This window comes from Medicago truncatula, chromosome 4 (genome assembly GCF_003473485.1).
Source record: "Medicago truncatula cultivar Jemalong A17 chromosome 4, MtrunA17r5.0-ANR, whole genome shotgun sequence".
Lineage (NCBI taxonomy): Eukaryota > Viridiplantae > Streptophyta > Magnoliopsida > Fabales > Fabaceae > Medicago > Medicago truncatula.
The window spans coordinates 4,453,547-4,472,724 of record NC_053045.1 but is presented as its reverse complement, the minus strand read 5'-3'; the positions used below and the strand labels follow the sequence as shown (position 1 = coordinate 4,472,724).

Sequence of the window (19,178 nt, the reverse complement as noted above, 5' to 3'; positions counted from 1 at the left end):
CCTTCACTTGTGACTGGACTTATGATGTCTTTCTTAGCTTCAGAGGCATTGATACCCGAAACAACTTCACTGGTAATCTCTACAATTCTCTCAATCAAAGAGGTATAAAAACTTTCTTTGATGAACAAGAAATTCAAAAAGGAGAAGAAATAACACATACTCTTCTTCAAGCCATCAAATAATCTAGGATTTTCATTGCTGTTTTTTCCACTAACTATGCATCTTCAACTTTTTGTTTGACTGAACTTGTTACCATCCTTGAGTGTTCAAAGTTACAAGGAAGGTTGTTTTTGCCGGTTTTTTTATGATGTGGATCCATCCCATGTTCGAAAACTAAACGAAGCATATGCTGAGGCTTTTGCAAAACATGAGGTGAGGTTTAGAGATGAGAAGAATAAGGTGCAGAAATGGAGGGATGCTTTGTATCAGGCTGCTAATATGTCTGGGTGGCATTTTCCCACCATCCTGTTATACATTTTTGTTTTTTCAATTAACCCTCTTTTGTTTGAGTTGTGTTATTTTGACATAAAAATTTGAGGTAAATTCTTAGTTACCCATCAATAAAAAGTGGATAGACTTATGATGATTGACACTAATATAGATGATTTTGATTGGTGTCAACTCAGCATGAGTAACTCTATCCATCTTTAGCTGATGGGTAATTTAGTTGTCACCTAGAGGTCAATCTCTAGGTGTTTTGTGCGTTCGTGGAAGGTGGGATAGTAGGTAAGATAGATTGTTGATTTTTTTTTTTTTTGAAACAACATATTAAAAGTTATAGCACACAAGAACGGCTAAGACAAAGAAAGGAACTACAAACAGGCACAATATATATGTGCCATCCCAAACCCAACATAAAACACCACCAAAAAACTAAACAAAGCAAAGTCAAGCACTAAGCTATCGCACAAGACAATCCCTTGAGTTTCAACACCACTCATAGTAGAGACAAGACAGATTTTTTAAACGAATTAAACTCCACTGCAAGGACAAGACCTTTATATAATCAACTATGTCATCAATCCCTTAAACACCTTCATTGAAAATTTTAATATTTCTAATCTTCCATATCACCCATATTGACGCATGCCAAATTAGGCAAAAACCCTTGGTTGAATTGACTGTCACAATAGACAGAAGCAAGAGAAATGAGAGGAACTTGGAGCTCTTTAAGCAAATAGGCCAAACATTGAATCACACAAGGGAGGAAGCAAACCGTGTAAGGATGGACTAACAAAGACACCAATGATGGACAACCAAAGACACAAAACCCTGTAATGGATTTTCTAACTACTGCACATGATGCCGAATCAGAATCTGCAAATGCACTCAACTTAAGATCAGAAGTGGAAGGATGTAAGACTCCTTTTGCAAGGGATGATTTCAGATATTTGAGTATGTGAGTTGCTGCATGATAGTGATGCTCCATTGGATTTGAGACATGTTCAATAAGTTGTTGAACTGCCAAGCAAATGTCCAGTCTAGTGTTAGTAAGGTAGAGGAGTTGACCCATGAGTTGTCCATAGGAAGACGGATCTGAATGTTCATTACAATGTAACCACCTTTAGTAACTTCCTAACACAAACGGAGTATATAACTTCCTAACATAAACAACATATAATAACTGACAAGTAACCAGTATAATTTATTGAATTACGGTTCAGGGGTAAAGTTCTAAAATGGATCATAGTACATATTGTTGGAACACTAGTGTATATTGGCAAAAACTTGGAGTATACTAGTTGTTATGAGGAGACATTGGAATGTAACACAATGATGTAGAAACTAGTGTAAAGTGTGAATTGAAAATTTTATGTCCCACATTGGGTAGATCACACACTCTAGTAGTGTTTATATATGTGGGAAATCACTTTCAAGGGTGTGCCCTTGGGGTACCCACTTTTGTGAACAGAGTGAATGCTAGCCAAAATTATATGAAGATTGCTTTTTAGGCCCCCCAATATCTCTTTAGGCCCCCTAAAAATACAAAAATAACCTTTATAATACATCCGGTAGTTACATACAGGTAGTGCATTTTAAATTTTCACATTTTACACCTTCGGTATGTACATACCGGAGGCATATTTACAAATTTTCACGTTTATCGTAGTTATGTTCTGGAGGAACATTCATTTTGCGATTTCTCAATTACACCTCCGGTATATATATACCGTACTCCACCCACGTTGTTATCTGTATAAAATGGTGCAGTTTTTTAAGAGTTATTTTCTAAGCTTCAATATTGTTCCATACCTTGCGTTTTTTGGCCAATTTTTGTTGTGTTTTCATCACAATTAATAGAACAAATGGCGTCAATCTTTACTCAATTGCAATCATTTAGAAGGTAAACCTTGCTTCTTCCTCTCTCGTATTGTTTCTGCATAATTTTTTTAGAGTTCTGTCATATTCAATGAAAAGTTTGATCCTTTTATTTCTGTAAATTTTATGCACCCTACCAAAAGTTTGTGAATTTTCCAACATAGCAGAGCATGTACATTTAAATAACATAATGCGATAAAAGCGAAAATTTGTAAATGTGCCTCCGGTATGTACATACCGAAGGTGTAAAATGTGAAAATTTAAAATGCACTACCGGTATGTAACTACCGGATGTATTATAAAGGTTATTTTTGTATTTTTAGGGGGCCTAAAGAGATATTGGGGGGGCCTAAAAAGCAATCTTCAAATTATATAAGCCACGCAATGCCGCCGTCCGACTGGGCTGGGCCTTATAGAAATATATTTTTTGGGCCCGCACGTTTCCGCGTCGTGGGCTTGGGGTACCCACTTTTGTGAACAGAGTGAGCGCTAGCCAAAATTATATAAGCCGCGCGACGACGACGACGCCGCCGTCCGACCGACCGGGCTGGGCCTTATAGAAATATATTTTTTGGGCCCGCATGCTTCCGTGTCGTGGGTCGTGGGCTGGGTTTAGCGGGTCGTGAACCGGGTCGGCGGAGAAAATGAGGAAAATTCCCTTGGTTACAACAAATTGATCCAGATTATGTGGATATTGCAAAACGTGCCGTATCCTATTGTCACGGTCTTCCCTTGGCTTTGGAGGTGATAGGTTCTCACTTATTTGGAAAAAGTTTAGCTGTATGGAAATCTTCATTGGATAAATATGAAAAAGTCCCTCATAAAGAAATCCATGATATTCTTAAAGTTAGCTATGATGATTTGGAAGAAGATGAGAAGGGTATTTTTCTAGACATAGCTTGTTTCTTCAATTCTTATGAAATAGGTTATGTCAAAGAAATACTATACTTACATGGTTTTCATGCGGACAATGGTATACAAGTGCTAACTGACAGTAGATTATGGTTTAGTGATGACAGGAATCATGAGGCAGGAATCAATGTTGGAGCCTGGAAAACGCAGTAGATTGTAGATTATGGTTTAGTGATGACATTGTTCATGTTTTAGAAGAAAACAAGGTATATCCCCTCTTTGCTTACAATATTTACACTTTTTTATTAGGGAGCTTCTACGGTGCAGTCAAGAAACTGACTTTTTTGAAAAAGTTACTTTTAATTTTAATGTTTGATTCATTTTTAAATTATTGATTACTTATTCATGATAAATAGTAATTCATCTAGTGATGCTTGCAACATCTTGGACTTACATGTACTATTTTATCGTTGGCATCTTTAACATGCAAACAGAGTTGATGTCATTGTACAAACAGTGGGGTGTTATTCAGAACATTTTTGATATTATAGTGTTAACTTCATCAGAAAAGTCATTTTCCTGACTTCACCATAGAATTTTCCTTTTTATTAATGTGTATTAGTTAATACATAACTTATGGAATTGTTAGATTTCCATTCTCAACTATAATTATTTGATGAAATTTATTACTACCAGCTGAAAAGGACATTATGATTTAGAAATTTGTGTATACGACTAACTATGGAGATGATATATTCTCAACCTTTAGTTTGTGTTTAAATTGTGATTTGGAATTGAAAGGGAACTGATACAATTGAAGTCATAATCGCCGACTTGCACAAGGACAGAAAAGTGAAATGGTGTGGAAAAGCCTTTGGGCAGATGAAGAACTTGAGAATTCTTATAATTAGAAATGCAAATTTTTCCAGAGGTCCTCGAATTCTACCAAATAGTTTGAAAGTGCTAGATTGGAGTGGATATCAATCATCCTCTATACCATTCATTTTCAATCCAAAGAATCTTGCAATACTTAACCTTCCTAAAAGTTTCCTTAAACGGTTTGAATCACTCAAGGCAAGTACTCTTTAAAAAAAATTCGTTTGTTAAACATGATCTATTAGCCTTAAGCTAATGTTTATTTCTAGTTGAAACCTAACAACTTGAGGCTTCTATTTTTTTTTTTTTTTAGGTGTTTGAGAAGTTGAACTTTCTGGATTTTGAAGGCTGCAAATTCCTTACTGAAATACGTAGTTTATCTAGAGTGCCAAATTTAGGGGCACTGTGTCTTGATTATTGCACTAATTTATTTCAAATCGATGAATCAATTGGGTTTCTTGATAAGCTTGTGTTATTAAGTGCTCAAGGATGCACCCAACTAGAAAGTTTGGTTCCCTACATCAACTTGCCATCTTTAGAGACTTTAGATCTAAGGGGTTGCTCGCGTCTTGAGAGGTTCCCAGAAGTATTGGGAGTGATGGAGAATATAAAAGATGTTCATTTAGACCAGACTGCCCTAGAACAAATACCTTTTACCATTGGAAATCTTGTTGGTCTCCAACGTTTGTTCTTGCGGGGATGCCAAGGGATGATTCAGCTACCAAACTACATATTGCCCAAACTTGAGATAATAACAACATATGGTTGTAGGGGGTTTCGATCATCAAAAGACGAAGGAAAAGTGAGTCCAAAAGTGTTTACAAATGCTATGTGTGTTTATTATGAATATGGGAAGTCCTTCCTTAATGTGTATTCTCTTAATATAAGCTCCAATATTGTCATAGAAGTATGTAGTCTTCCGTGGACTCAACTTGTGAATGAACTTAAAAAGCTTCGTTTTGATCTCTCATTTAACTCGAATATTCAGGTGAGAGTATTTGCAGGTAAGCTTTGTAGCAATGAATCACTAGTGTGTTTTTGGTTTCGAAAAAAATTCCCCAGGATAGCTCTTTGGTGTATTTTAGAACCTAAAAAGCATTTTGACAACAATATGGTGCTGAAGCATTTTGACAACAATATGGTGCTGGATGTCAAGTTCAATGTAGTCATCAACGGCACTAAGCAACTCTCTACTTCGTGTGAATACATATTTTATACGCGTAAAATGACTGACCAAATACTTAGTTGTGATTTACAATGCAAATCGGAGGTTATATTCTCAGAGAAGGAGTGGAACCATGTGGAGATTTTATGTGAGATAGAATATCTCATGCCATGTGATTCTAAAAGGGTCATGACCTACCACGACCGGACCACTAAGAGGATTCTCAAGTGGTCTGTCATATATGTGTACCCAGAAAACAATAAGGATGATTTCAGTTTCATTAACAACCCTGATTTTCCTCTGTCACCTGAACAAAAATTTCAAGAGCAGAGGAGAATACGTTATATGTACTCCACTTTCAATAAATTTGAATGAGCATGTTACTAGATTTGTGCTAGAACCATATGATGGTTTTTTGAAGTACACGAGCATGAAATTGCATGCCAGACATCTCATCATCCTAGTTTGAAAGAAGCTTGAGGCTTGAGAAGTGTGAGATAATATATTTACATCATTGTTCTTGCATTGGATATTGAACTTGGCATAGTTTGAAGTGTAACTCATTGAGATATATTTTTTATTTTTTATTTTTTTTACCCTTTTTATCTCTTTTCTCAAATTAAGTATTTCAGGTTTTGTTTGTTGCTCTTTTCATATGGAGGTTAAATAGTTAACACATTCTTAAATCTGCTGATTGCATGTGTGTAAGTTAAATGTTCATGGGAATTATTATTGGAGGTAGAAATCAACTTTTGTATTTGTATTCTTAAATTATGGTAAATCTAAATGTTCATGGGAATTAACAAAGGCGCCATATATAACATTTTTACGGTTCTTGTTGATTTTAGTAAAAGAATCACTCCTAGTATATCAAACTAAGGAGCACTAGTGATATACAATTTTGTCAGAAAATAAAATGAAGAAGCTTTTTCTCACATCAAATCTTCCATAATTTTTTAGTGATAAAGAACTTCTGAGTTTATAATTAAATGTTCTAAGAAAAGCTTTTGTCAAAAGATTTTTAACTTGCAAATGGTTATCATTAAAAAGAGAGTATTATAATAAGAAACACAATTCAAACTCTCGTTTCTTCTTTATCCAATTTCAATATTTGTTTCTATAAAAAGTTGTGATATCTAAAAAATAGTATGTCATCAAAGTAGTTTATGAGTTTTTTTTTTTTTGTTACAAAAGTAGTTTATGAGTTTGAATAAAAGACTTTTTCTATCATATGCAAAATTTGCATATATTAATAAGTTTAAAATACTAACATTATATTGGAAATTGTACAATTTGTATTTAATATGCGATCTTTAACATTGTATACACATGTTAGACAGACCCTAAATAAAAAACATGAGAGACAATATAAGAAAAATATATATTAGAAAAGTGAAAAAAAATGGGACGTATAGAGCGAGAAACCGTTATATTGAATTATGAAGAGATTTTAAGTTTATATATTATTAATTAATTGCAAATTTTGGTAAGAGCATGTCTTTATCATTGCGATTGGAAGAAAAGTAAAGTCAAGAATCGAACTCAAATTCTCTTAAACAATTCATTATTTGGTGGAGTTCATTAACTAATTAAGCTAATCGTTTGGTTAGAAGCTTATTACATTTTGATTTTAACGTGTACATCAAGATTTTAATTATGTGCATCAAGTTTATAGTATATATTTTATCTTTTTTTAGTGATAAATATTACGGCTGTTAGTCTGTTATATTAATATTTGACTCTTTATCTGTGTTTAAATTCAAAACCTCCAACTATTTTTTTCGTAGCTCAAATCAGTTCAATTATTCAACATCTCAATGTCTAAATATCATAGATTAAACATTATCATGTGTTTTCAACTGCTTGCTTACTTACTTAGTTTATGATGTGTTTGATGATACTTGTACTTTTTTGTTTATGTTTATGATGTGTTTTCGCACTTAAAAAACACTCTTAATGCATATGTTCCAAAATTTGACACGAAGCAAGCCAAGCCAACACAACATCATCACCTAAACAAAAACAAAAATTAACAAAACCGACAATGTTGTCTTTTTATTAAAGAAATAAAAAAAAAAAAAAAACACAAATCTTTATTACTCCCTCCGTTCCTTTTTAAGTGTCTCTTTTGAAGAAATTTTTTGTTCCTATTTAACTGTCACTTTCAAAGTTCAATTCAACATTAAATGTTGTTTTACTAATATTATCCTTAATTATTTATTGCGGAGAGATAAATATATGAAATGAAATATTAAATGAATAAGGTCATTATAGTAAAAGTACAACTTATTGCATAAAAAATTGACTATATTGGTTTATGTAAAATGTCAAAATGTGACAATTGAAAACGAACGGAAGTAGTAATTACTAAAATTATTTCGGTCAAAACTTAATTAATTACATTTACCCGTTAATTAAGACCTCTTTTAATTTCCAAATCTTCTTCCTTTTCTCGTCTTCTGCAACAAAAAAAATAACACAATCCAAAAAGCAAAAAATAAATAAAATAAAAAACGAATAAATTAGGGTTTAGTTCATATTCAATTTTGTTCAATTCAATTGAATTCGATTTTCAATGATGATGGAAGGAGCAAGCAATGGAGGAATGTTGTATCACGAGGTACAAGAATCGAAGCTTTGCGCTGTTCATTGCGTCAACACTGTTCTTCAAGGTCCGTTTTTCTCTGAATTTGACTTGGCTGCTCTTGCTTCTGATCTCGATTGCAAAGAGAGGCAGATGATGATGATGCCTGCTCACTCCTCCGCCGCTGGTGATTTGTTCTCTCATAACGTCTCCCTTGATGGTGATTTCAGTATCCAGGTTTTTTTCTTCCCCAAAATTCTCTTTTTTTCATCTTATTGTTTCTTATATTTCATTCAATTATTGATTTTTCGAATAATTTTATCATGTTTTTGATTTTGATGTATGTTGGGTTTTGTTTGAATTTGCTTAGTTTCATTTTTTTTTTTTGAATTTGCTTCACAGATAGTGATAATTGATAAGAAATACTTATGAACGGTTTAATTAGGATAGTTTAGTTGGTATTTTATCATGTTTTTTATATTATATTATCATTTTGATTTTGATGTATGTTGGGTTTTGTTTGAATTTGCTTGATTATTATTTAAATTTGATTTTTTTATTTGATTAATAGACAGTGATAATTGATAAGAAGGTTAGTTTAGTTGCATCCTGCAAAAACCTGTTGATGTAAAGACTTTGTTGGTTTGTAATTTGAAAGTACTCTATAAGTTTTGTTAAAGTTTTTAGGGTTTTTAGGGATCTTGATGAGTCCACGATTCCTGAGACGCAGCACACTTAAACCTCTCATTATTTACCCTGTCGTTGATTGTGGAAAATAGCGGTTTGTTTATATTCTGCTATAGGCGCAATTTGACTACATTGATTATTTAAAAAGAATGTTTGTAGTTATATCTGTGAAGTTTTTCTTTTGTGTTTGATGAAATTAAAGGTGAGTTTTGAGAACAGCTTACATTCATGGCATGATTGGGTTTATTATCTTTGTTGCTTTAGAATATTGTGTTGCTTGTTTGGATTTAATTTAAATGGGAACAGTTTCTAAGTTTTATTTTTGTTGAGGAATTTTGTTTTTGATTCTTTTGTTGTGTATGTGCATGGCTGATGCAAATAAGTCTCATTGTTGCGTTATTGTGATAGTGCGTTTTGATTTGGCTGTTGAGTTTTAATGTCTATATATGTTATAGATGGTTTTTATGAGATTTGTATGTAGTGACGGAGCTTGTAAGTTACCCATGCGAGATATGCATACGTCATAGATGGTTTTTATGAGCTTTGTATTTAGCGAGGGTACTAGTTAGTTACCCATGCGAGATACGGATCTCTTTTGTTTTCATGCGTGTTTTGTAACCGATACTATTAAAAAAATAGTACACATGCACGCATTCATTGAAACCGAATAATTGTGTTTAATATAGGTTATATCTTAGGCAGTTATGTATTAATTTCGGCAGTAGCACTTCACACACTGCTAGTTTCATTTGACATTTACCCCCTCCTTTTTGAACTTTTATAGCGAGAATATCATGTCAATTAAATGGCAACGTTTCATTATGCCTGGTGTTATAGCTTCAGCTCCTTTCTTTTGTGTTGGTGAAATTATAGGTGAGTTTTAAAAACAGCTTAAATTCACAATAGGACTGTGATGTTTTTTGTTTTATTTTGAAAGTTTCTTCTTTGGGCTGTTAGGAATTTGGATTTCAATTAAATAGAAACAGTTGGCAAGTTTTTTTATTTTTTGAGAATTGTTTTTGACTCTCTTGGCTGGAGTTCAGTTATAATGCTATATACTTCACAAATGGTTGTTATAACCTTTGTTTAGTAACATTTTGTTTTCACGCATTTTGTAACAGCACTATTAACTAAACAAATACTAGTATTGTACATTCAACATTGAAACTGAATAATTGAGTTTCATATTAATTAAAATCTTGATCTCCCCATTTCCCTTCCCTCTCAAATCCTTTTTGAAGAACGTACCATTGGGGGCACCTTTGTTAAGCTTTTGAAAGAACTTACGAAAATATTGTGTTAAAAAAGCGATCTATATTTTGTAAAGCAGAAGCTAATATACGTTAAGTACAATTGTAAAATCTTGTTTTGTTTTAAAAGGTAGTTATAATTTTTAGCAGATACTTTGGTAACTTTAAATTGCAATCAAAATCGCGTTTTTCTCAAATTTTTATTGTTGTAAAAGCTTAAACAAAAAAAAAAAGCCTAGAAACTTTTAACAGTGATCCTTTTTGAGATAAAGTTATTTTTTCATTAAAAAACTGAAACAAACGGTGCTTTTAAAACTGCAGTGTTATCCATATTTTTCTTTCCTATGTCTATTCCTGTATGCCATCTGTCGCTTATGCTTAGTTTGTACCTTACTTAATCTCTAAGGTTTGTGTCACGATCATCCTAGCCCTGAGTCCGACTGGTGCCTAGCTGCTAGTATGAAAAACCTAATTATCAAAACGTAGCAAAATAGAACTTCCCAATATAACCATGCTTTTTTAATTTGATAAGATTTGGATAGCTTTGTATTTCCAACACCCCACAATATCCAACACTGATATCAATATATAACTAGAAATTTCTTAATACATGATGTTCAAATCTATTATGAAAATATCTAGTATGTCCTTTTCCCTATAGCTGATGAATATTTTTAGTATCTAAATAACATTATTGATGGCCGACAAACAAAGGAGGCCTACCAAAAGATAAAGGATGCCATACTGAATCTACTCTTATTTCTCTCTTTATTTCTCTTCTGCTGGGGTTTGGTCCTCTTCTTTCTCCTTCATTTCGCTTGTCACTTGATTTTCTTTCCGAGTCCATGCTGGTTCCTCCATTGCTAGAAGAAATTTGTTGTTCCCATTCTCTGACTCGGCACCTCTAAATTCTGGCACAGGAATGTTCTAGGCTGATTTTAGCACCCACCCCTATCACAACTTGTAGTTCAGCCATTTATACTCTGTTACTCTCCTTGAATCATCCAATTTTTTTCATCTATGACTATAAGTTGTGCAAACTTAATCAACTCTCATATGACCAACCCCTGCAACTTCAGTCAAGGCCACACCTCTTTCATGACCTGCAAGGAAGCTCTTTTTAGAGATATTCTTGCTCTAGCACCCGTACTGTACTATATATATATATTTTCTTCCTTGTATATGCGCACAATGCCCTCATGGTTAAAACTTGCGAGATTTCATGTGTTTTAATTGAACAAAAGTGGGAACCGATATATACGGCGTTATGTTTGTTAGTGATTTGTGAGTTAGTTAAAGGGTTAGTCTGTGCTGTATATTAATAAGAAGGGATTAGAAAGAGGGCAGGTGATAATTTGAAATAGATTTAAGGCCTGCGGCTAGGAGGTACATACCCTTAAGATTTTGTTATTTCTTTGTAATTGTATTAGCACGTGAAATGGTTGAAGAGCTAGATAAGGGCCAGATATTTCCTTGGAAGGAAATCACATTTAGTAGCATGCGAACCAGGCCCAAATTATTGGGATGAATTGACACGTTGTAACCCAATAACAAAGTCCATCCTCTATTTGGATTCTAATCTTATATTCAACACAATTGATATATTATATAGCATCACTCAGTCTGGAATCATTAGCAAAGTCCATCTTCTATCACTGTATATTTTTCATCTATAATTTTTTTGGAGAGGAAATTTTCATCTATATATTATTGTTAAAATTAAGGTCTACAATTATATTTTTGCATGTTGCTACACCTTTGTTTCCTTGTATGATTTAGATTCTGAGAAAACATTATTAGTTTAAGGGAAATGGTAACAAGTGCCCTTGGGGAACTTGTTTAGAAGTTAAAAGAAGAAACTTTTTTCTTGGAAATTGTGTATTCAACACCTTGAAACTTAAAAAAATAACTTTTTCTACATAAAATTTATAAATCATTTCCTCTTTTGAATCCTTAACAAGTGCCCCACTTGTCAGTGTAACCCTTAGTTTAAAGTAATGGTATCTGTTTATTGAGATTTTTTTTTTAACTGTTTATTGAGATGTTTCATACATCCAATATTCTATTGGGCAGGCAATTTAGTTTAGGACTTTGTCCTTTGCAATTTTATGAGTTACTTAACTGTGCAAAGTCTTTCTTGTAGGTTTTACAAAAGGCTTTGGAAGTGTGGGACCTACAAGTCATTCCCCTCGATTCTCCAGTTGCTGAGCCAGCCCAGATTGACCCTGAGCTGGAAAATGCCTTCATTTGTCATTTGCAAGATCACTGGTTTTGCATCCGCAAAGTGAATGGTGAGTGGTATAACTTTGACAGTCTCTATGCAGCTCCACAGCACCTTTCCAAATTTTACCTTGCAGCATATCTCGACTCTTTGAAAGGCTTTGGATGGAGCATATTCCTGGTGCGAGGAAATTTCCCAACAGAATTTCCCATCTCTTCTGAATCCAACGGTTTCGGTCAATGGCTTTCACCTGAAGATGCTGAGAGAATAACTAAATCTTGCAACGCAGTACAGCAGGCTCCACAACAACAAAGAACTGTTGAAAGGCAACAACATTCAAACCCATTTCTTTCACGCGAAGAAGCTGAAATGTTTTCGGACATGGAAGATGAGGATCTAAAGGCGGCTATAGCAGCTAGTTTGATGGATTCAACCCCAACCATGACCAATTTCGCTGAAGCCAGTACTCCTCAAAATAATGATAAGCAAAAGAGTATACAAGTGGAAACAATTGAAGCTAGTGTACCTCCAAGTAGTGATGAAAGCAACAAACATGTGGAAGCTACTGAAGCTGGTTCTCTTCCGAATGATAGAAACAACCAACAAGTCTCGTCTTCTTTAGGTGGTGGTAACTCTCAAAGTGGAATCCAGAATAAAGAAAATACTCCTTGAGAGAAGATTGTGTTTTATTTGTACCAGATTTGTTTTTGCAATTGAGGACAATAAACTATACCGGTTTAGTTGGTCGAAACATACATCAATGGCTTAAGGTCATGGTACTGTGCAGTATACATCAATTGCATAATTTATAAACTGTAAGGAAAACCCTTCAACATTTTTATTTGAATATGAAACTATAAAGTTTTGACAATGTTTTTTAAACCCTTTACCAATTCCATCTGATTGTGATAGCTCTTTTTACATAGTCTAGACAATGTCACTAGCCGTACCGTTAAAGTTGTTTGTGGTAATCGTCGGAACTCTCGACTTTTAAAATTTGGGTCGAGTTCAATTCAATATTACAAAACCGGTTTATAAGGTAAGAGTTGCTTTCCACTTGCAACTATTATTTAGGCCAGATCACTATCTCAACATCCCCATGGTCAGTGTGACCTTTGTAAAGCAAGAGTTAGGAGGTTCTTAGGCAGTGAAATCAGATGATTAATAATTAAATTTTCATAAAAGATAAAAAGATTTATTTTAAATTTTTTATGGTTAGAACTAAGGATTTTGTTACTTTATGTACAAATATCTTTAAAAACACGCAAGGAGGAATTATTTTTTTCACCAACTGGAATGGTTAAACTGCATCTATCTATTGAAAAATACTTAATATCGCACCCACAGTTTCTACCTAAATCACAACGCACTTTCCACATTTTATTCATCAAACAAGACATCTAATGAAAAATGATCTCCCCTAGAAAAGTTTAGTCAAGCCCCACTGCAACCGAAAGTTTTATATCAAAGACAGAAAAATAAACGTCTAATAGTAAATTATTTCATCAATATTTTTCAGTTTTTTTTTTTTTTTTTCCATTTTTTACTACATTGATGCATTTCGTGTCTAAAATGTTTTGGACGCATAGAATTTGGATAGAAATATTAAAGAACTTAGTATTAAATAATCACTAATTTGCTTTCCTTGAGGTAAAAAAATAATTATAAAAAGATGAAAATGATAAAGTTGTAGATCATGGATTGTTCGATTATAACCGACGGCTCATACTCCAACGGCATAAAATTAAGCTAAACCATAAAGTTGAAATTTGAGTGGTTTGATATTGATCGAACAACCTATGATCCATGATTGCAACAAATCATAACTAAAGACTATCACAATTTGAATAGAATACTAACTTAGCACTTGTTTGGATCGGCAGGTGGAACTTCAATTTCACATCCCGATGCGATATTGACGTGAATAGTGAGAAGTTATGAACAACAGCTTCTGCTTTAACGCTGTTCTTTGCCACAATTCTTCTTGACGTGCTGCACTAATAAACATGTACTTAAGAGTTTTAATGCATTAAATCATATTTCATTATTGTGCTACTTTATCATATAGTTTCTGAAATATATGCACAATTTTCTATGGGTTGAGATGTGATTAGATGAATGTATATAGGTTTTTTTTTATTCCAACCGTATATACCAATTAAACTATTTTTCCCCCTAGTTTTTGTGTTAGGAAAATTGTTAGTTGGTTGGCATCAAAACTGAAAAGCAAAGAAACACTGCACTTTTAGGCTGGAAAAGAAAAATTGAAACCATACCATAAAACCTTCCCTAAAAGAAATTAATAATTCAGGGACCACTATTTCAATAAAATTCAAAACAATAATAGGAAAATAAAAAATATATATATATAAAAAAGAAGAGGGAAGAAAACAAAACTATATACTAAAATAGATTAAAAAGACAAAACATAGTTCACTGGTTTTCTTCCTTTTCTGTGTGTGGATCATTTCAAAGCTCTCTGCTTTTTGCTGAGACAAACCCTTTCTTCATCATCATCATCATCTTCTTCCCTAAAATGGGTTCATCTCAAAGATTATTCAACAGAAAAAGAACTCTTCATGAGATCCTTGGAAGTGGTCAAGGTAACACCATTTTCTCATACTTTTTTTATTAAATTTCTAAACTTTATTCATTATTTCATTCAAATTCTCATTGTTGTTTTGTTTATATTCATTTAATGCTATTTAAAATCCAAATAGCTAAATGGGTTGTGCTTAGTGCTTATATATTTTTGTTTCATTTTTTTAGTACTATTTTTGAAAAAAGTGATCTTTGACATTGAAATTGTGTTTGAATCAATGTGATGTTTGAATGCAGTTGCAGACTTGATACTATGGAGAAGGAAGAATCAAACTGTGATGATCTTGTTGGTTACATTAGCTGCTTTTGTTGTGTTTGAGAGATCTGGTTATACTCTTTTGTCTCTTGTTTCTAATGTTCTTCTCCTTCTTGTTGTTATTCTTTTTCTTTGGGCTAAATCTGCAGCAATTCTTAATAGGTAATTAAATAATTAAAACTCACAAATTTATGTTTCTTTTTAGTATACTTGACTTCGAATTGGATCACCTTGACTTCCATTATGTTGTTTGAACAATATGTTTGGATCGACTTGTTTGAGTTTATCCGGTGAATTTAAAACTTATTAGTCTGTTTGAGAGAGCTTGTGAAAACAGCTTATGATGTGTTAATAAGTTATTTTCAACTTTTTCCATAATCTCTATAGGATAGCTTATGAAAACAGTTTATAAGAAAACAATTTTATTTTATTTTCTCTTTTACTTTAGAAATAACTTATACCCAAGCGCATATATGAAAAGCATTTATGTTTTAAGCGCTTAAGTAAATTGTTTATCCAAACATGGCCTACGAGTGTTAAATTGTCAAAGAGTTTATTGATCATCTACATTTCAAATTTTGATATTGACTCTGATATAGAATTGTAAAATATTTGTAGTATTTTTCTTTTTTGGTTTATTTGGGGTTTACTTGGTCTATAGCCAAGGTTTAATATGATTTGGATGTTGAAGTTTGTGTAAAATGTATACTATATGCTTAAACTGTATGTGCTAATGGCGTTTGTAGATTTTACATTCTTAGCTGTTGAAGTTTTAAGAAATATGAATAGTTTGAAAACTTAATGCTTTCTGCACAACTGTGGTGTAAGTCTATATCAATGTTTTTTAGATTGAAGAGACAATAGTTATCAGGGGTTCAGATTCCATGCAGTAACTATGTGATCCAAAATCTGCATGACCTAGTTATTGATCTTGGTTGTCCGATTTCAAATCAATTATTAAGGATTTTTTAAGTTGATTTGGTGAAGGTGTAACGTGAGCCGACCGATAGTGAAATCGATGCCCGAGATCAACTAATGTGTGGAACTGATATAACACTAAGTTTCAAAGTGGCTTGATCTTACATCCATTTAGTTAGAGTTCATTTTGGTTCTCAAGTGAGATAGATACTTTATTTGCATCTCACCTGTAAAAGAAAATAGTCCTTAAACTAATATAATCCTGTTACACACAGTAAATACATAATATACATTGGCTACCTATGAATGAATTGGCTTGATGGACATATGTTGAGTGATCACTTGGCATCCAAAGGATTAGGGCATCATCACATCAATCCTCCCAATAATTTTCTCAGCTAAATTAGTCTCCTCAAAGATTAGGTGTCATGATATCAGTCCTCTGAAACTTCTGTTACAAAATTAGTTTGTCAAACCTCTTCACGTTCAAGACTGGACATTTAGAGTATGACCAAAGTGATTGCGAGTGGCCCAAAATATGTTCAATAGGCTCTGATATCATCTTATAATTTGGCTCAACTCTACAAAACTGAATTGTAAAGTGAGGTATCCTCTCCAGCTTATAAAATTCGGATTTGGACCTAACTCAATTCACAAGCTAGTTAACCAGGTGAGATTTGACCGTTAGACCCTTATATTTATAGCATAACTACTACTCAGGTGATATCACAATTCAGTGTAGACTCTCAACGCTCCCTTATGTCTAGAACTAAACATCTGGAGCATGACTTGGGTAGCCCATCAAATCAATGAATCTAGGATAGACTTTGATATCATATTAGAGTTTGAATTTGGGTCTAACTCAACCCTCAAAATCTAGCTCATGGGGAGGGTTGCTCTGCACGTACAAGTATAACAAATATTCAGGCCATATAATTATTTGATATGCGACTCTTAACAATAGCAATTAATGTTTTACACTAATCAATAAAAGTTACAAAAATATGTTAAACTATTGTATTTTTTTTTTACAGACCTGCTCCACCTCTACCACAGTTGCATCTGTCAGATGAAATGACAAATGAAATGGCAGCTTTCATCCAAACCAAAGTTAATAATCTGTTTTCAGTTTCTCAAGATATTGCCCTTGGTAAGGACTCAAGGCTGTTTCTGAAAGTAGCTGTATACCTCTGGTTAATTGCTGTTGTTGGTGGCTTGACTGATTTTCTTACCTTGGCATACACTGGTAAGTTTCTCTTATTTGATCAAAATAAACTTAGAACCTGTTTGGATTGACTTATTATAGTTTTTCTAATAGCTTGAGCATTTATGAGACTATTAGGTAGAGTATATGGAAATAGCTTATGACATGTTAATGAATCAAAGTTCTTCTCAGCTTATTTCCATACGCTCTCCAGGATAACTTATGAAAACAGTTTGACTTTATTTTTATCTTTTGTTATAGAAATAGCTTATACATAAGCACTTATATGATAAACGCTTCCATTACAAGTGTTTAAATAGCTTATGGAACTAAGCCTAATGCTATATGAAAACAACTCGACTTTATTTTTATTTTTTTTATAGAAATAGCTTATATACAAGAACTTATATAATAATTGTTTATGCTTTAACGCTCAACTAAGTTGTTTATCACAACAGACCCTTAGAACTAGTACCAGTTCTTGAAAAGTGCAGTAGCAATTTTTTTAAAAAAAATATTGAATTTGTTGTTGTGGTTTTGACTATGTGGCAGGTCTCTTTATTCTTCTTACTATACCAGCACTCTATGAAAGATATGAAGATTACATTGATACATTTGTTTTGAAGTGCTACAACAAATTATGCCAATTGTATAGGAAAATAAATGAGAAATATATCAGCAGAGTCCAAAACTGGATTCTGGAGAAGAAAAAGCTGAGCTGAGTTTGTATTTTCATATTGATTTTGGTAAATTTCTTTAATTACTCTTTTGAAACATTTCTTACTATGATCATTGGTGTCATAGTCAGATTGTGGTTGTGTGTATAGGGATCTTCTCCCAATTAAAATTTTGTTTATTTTTCATTTTTCCAACTCCAATGGTTAACCTCTTTTTGGTACAGATCAAGTTACACTCATGCAAGCATTCCACATAGAGAATTTAAGAGCCTACTTAGTTTGGAATTTTTAGTTTTGTTTTAACTATCAAATATTTACAAGGTTCAAACCATGAAGAGGGATTTAGGGACAACAAATTTAATCTTTGAAAGAAGTACCTCTATTTCTAATTTAATTAATAAATAAATTGTAGTCGATTTCACTAAATTCATGTGTTCGACTTCACTTAGTGAAAAATTAGTGAAAAATATTTCCTTCTTGTTGTCTCATATGAAACTTTCAAAATTTAGTGGGATCAATTTGAATTTTAAGCAATAAAAAGATGTGCTGAAAATGTCGTGTTAGAGAGCGTAGAATTGCCATTCACAAGATGATTTCACCTTTCACCCTTCACCCTGTGGGATGGTTGCTCAATATGCCCCTCAAATTGTTTAACGGATTGAGTCGAAACTTTTGATAATTTTTCTGTGTGTAAATCCTGATCGGATTGTAACTTCTTATTGACTTTTTTAAAAAATATAAGTAGTTTTGAGAGGTCCTATTGAACAATCATCCTCTCATGCACTGTCATTGACACTCTAATATGGTTGATTGTTTTGTCTAACGTGAATATTCAAATATTGGTGTGAATCATCCAAGCATGCCAATATTGCGCATCAATTACGAATCCAAATTTAAAATTTATGATCCATTAAGTTTAGCGGTTAGGTTCTCATTTCTTTTCTAGTTGAATATATCAGCAAAAAGTTTTGACTATTACTTTTCCCACCCTGTTGTCTTCTTGCGCGCCCTTCAAAATTTCCAAAAATACCCCTGGTTCGGATTATATAATCCTGACCAGATTGTTAGCGATTTCCGGAAAATTAAATTCGGACCAAATGTTATGTGCTTTTTTGTGTCTTTCTTTGATGTCATGGGTCTCTGTTGACCGTTATATGAACCTCACACAAGCTGCAATGCTATTGCAGGGTTCATATGAACGGTCAACAATGACCATGACACCACCGACACCCCTAAAAAACTAAAAACATTTGAAGAAAATGGAAGAAAAGAGGTGAAGTGAAGAATGAAGGTATTTGTTGAAGATGGAAGCCTATTTATAGCCTAAAACAAGTCCTAGGTCATTAATATAGTCAATAAAAACGTGTTAGTGGTTGTAACCGTCCAAACCCACATTAATGACTCTCTTTCAAAAGAATCCAATGCTGAAGCTTTCCGAATTTTACATTCCGAAACGTCCTTTGCCCTACAAGAAGTGCCAACTTTTCCCTCGTTCACCATTATCGCATTAATCCGGAAAATATATTCCGGAAAACAGATGTTCATTCCGGATTTTATACTCCAGAATG

At 33.2% G+C, this 19,178-nt stretch overlaps 3 protein-coding genes across 5 annotated transcripts; all 3 read left to right on the top strand.

Moving 5' to 3' along the window:
- The first annotated feature begins 2,794 nt into the window (after positions 1 to 2,794).
- On the top strand, positions 2,795 to 5,821 carry LOC11416370 (probable disease resistance protein RPP1). Of its 2 annotated transcripts, XM_024781774.2 has the most exons (4): positions 2,795 to 3,199; positions 3,330 to 3,437; positions 3,973 to 4,245; positions 4,361 to 5,821. In XM_024781774.2, exons 3-4 carry the CDS (start codon positions 4,054 to 4,056, stop codon positions 5,585 to 5,587), a joined length of 1,419 nt encoding a protein of 472 aa, XP_024637542.1. In that variant the 5' UTR covers positions 2,795 to 3,199; positions 3,330 to 3,437; positions 3,973 to 4,053; the 3' UTR covers positions 5,588 to 5,821. The 2 variants fall into 2 exon arrangements, with proteins under 2 accessions (XP_024637542.1, XP_039688782.1); XM_039832848.1 differs by lacking the exons at positions 2,795 to 3,199; positions 3,330 to 3,437 and having other exon boundaries at positions 3,470 to 4,245.
- A 1,834-nt stretch (positions 5,822 to 7,655) lies between these two features.
- LOC11428042 (ataxin-3 homolog) lies at positions 7,656 to 12,843 on the top strand. 2 transcript variants are annotated; one of them, XM_003604531.4, is made up of 2 exons: positions 7,656 to 8,033; positions 11,877 to 12,843. In XM_003604531.4, exons 1-2 carry the CDS (start codon positions 7,788 to 7,790, stop codon positions 12,624 to 12,626), a joined length of 996 nt encoding a protein of 331 aa, XP_003604579.2. In that variant the 5' UTR covers positions 7,656 to 7,787; the 3' UTR covers positions 12,627 to 12,843. The 2 variants fall into 2 exon arrangements, with proteins under 2 accessions (XP_003604579.2, XP_039689343.1); XM_039833409.1 differs by lacking the exon at positions 7,656 to 8,033 and adding an exon at positions 10,020 to 10,879.
- A 1,002-nt stretch (positions 12,844 to 13,845) lies between these two features.
- On the top strand, positions 13,846 to 17,833 carry LOC11417883 (reticulon-like protein B12). Its single transcript, XM_003604530.4, has 4 exons — positions 13,846 to 14,557; positions 14,793 to 14,973; positions 16,764 to 16,975; positions 17,486 to 17,833. Exons 1-4 carry the CDS (start codon positions 14,491 to 14,493, stop codon positions 17,653 to 17,655), a joined length of 630 nt encoding a protein of 209 aa, XP_003604578.1. The 5' UTR covers positions 13,846 to 14,490; the 3' UTR covers positions 17,656 to 17,833.
- Positions 17,834 to 19,178: the final 1,345 nt, after the last annotated feature.

Coding starts and splice junctions, on each gene's coding strand:
- LOC11416370 (XM_024781774.2), top strand. CDS start 4,054: ATGAAGAACTTGAGAATTCTTATAATTAGAAATGCAAATTTTTCCAGA. Junction 4,246..4,360: donor AACGGTTTGAATCACTCAAG/GCAAGTACTCTT, acceptor TTTTTTTTTTAG/GTGTTTGAGAAGTTGAACTT.
- LOC11428042 (XM_003604531.4), top strand. CDS start 7,788: ATGATGATGGAAGGAGCAAGCAATGGAGGAATGTTGTATCACGAGGTA. Junction 8,034..11,876: donor ATGGTGATTTCAGTATCCAG/GTTTTTTTCTTC, acceptor TCTTTCTTGTAG/GTTTTACAAAAGGCTTTGGA.
- LOC11417883 (XM_003604530.4), top strand. CDS start 14,491: ATGGGTTCATCTCAAAGATTATTCAACAGAAAAAGAACTCTTCATGAG. Junction 14,558..14,792: donor GATCCTTGGAAGTGGTCAAG/GTAACACCATTT, acceptor GTTTGAATGCAG/TTGCAGACTTGATACTATGG. Junction 14,974..16,763: donor TCTGCAGCAATTCTTAATAG/GTAATTAAATAA, acceptor TTTTTTTTACAG/ACCTGCTCCACCTCTACCAC.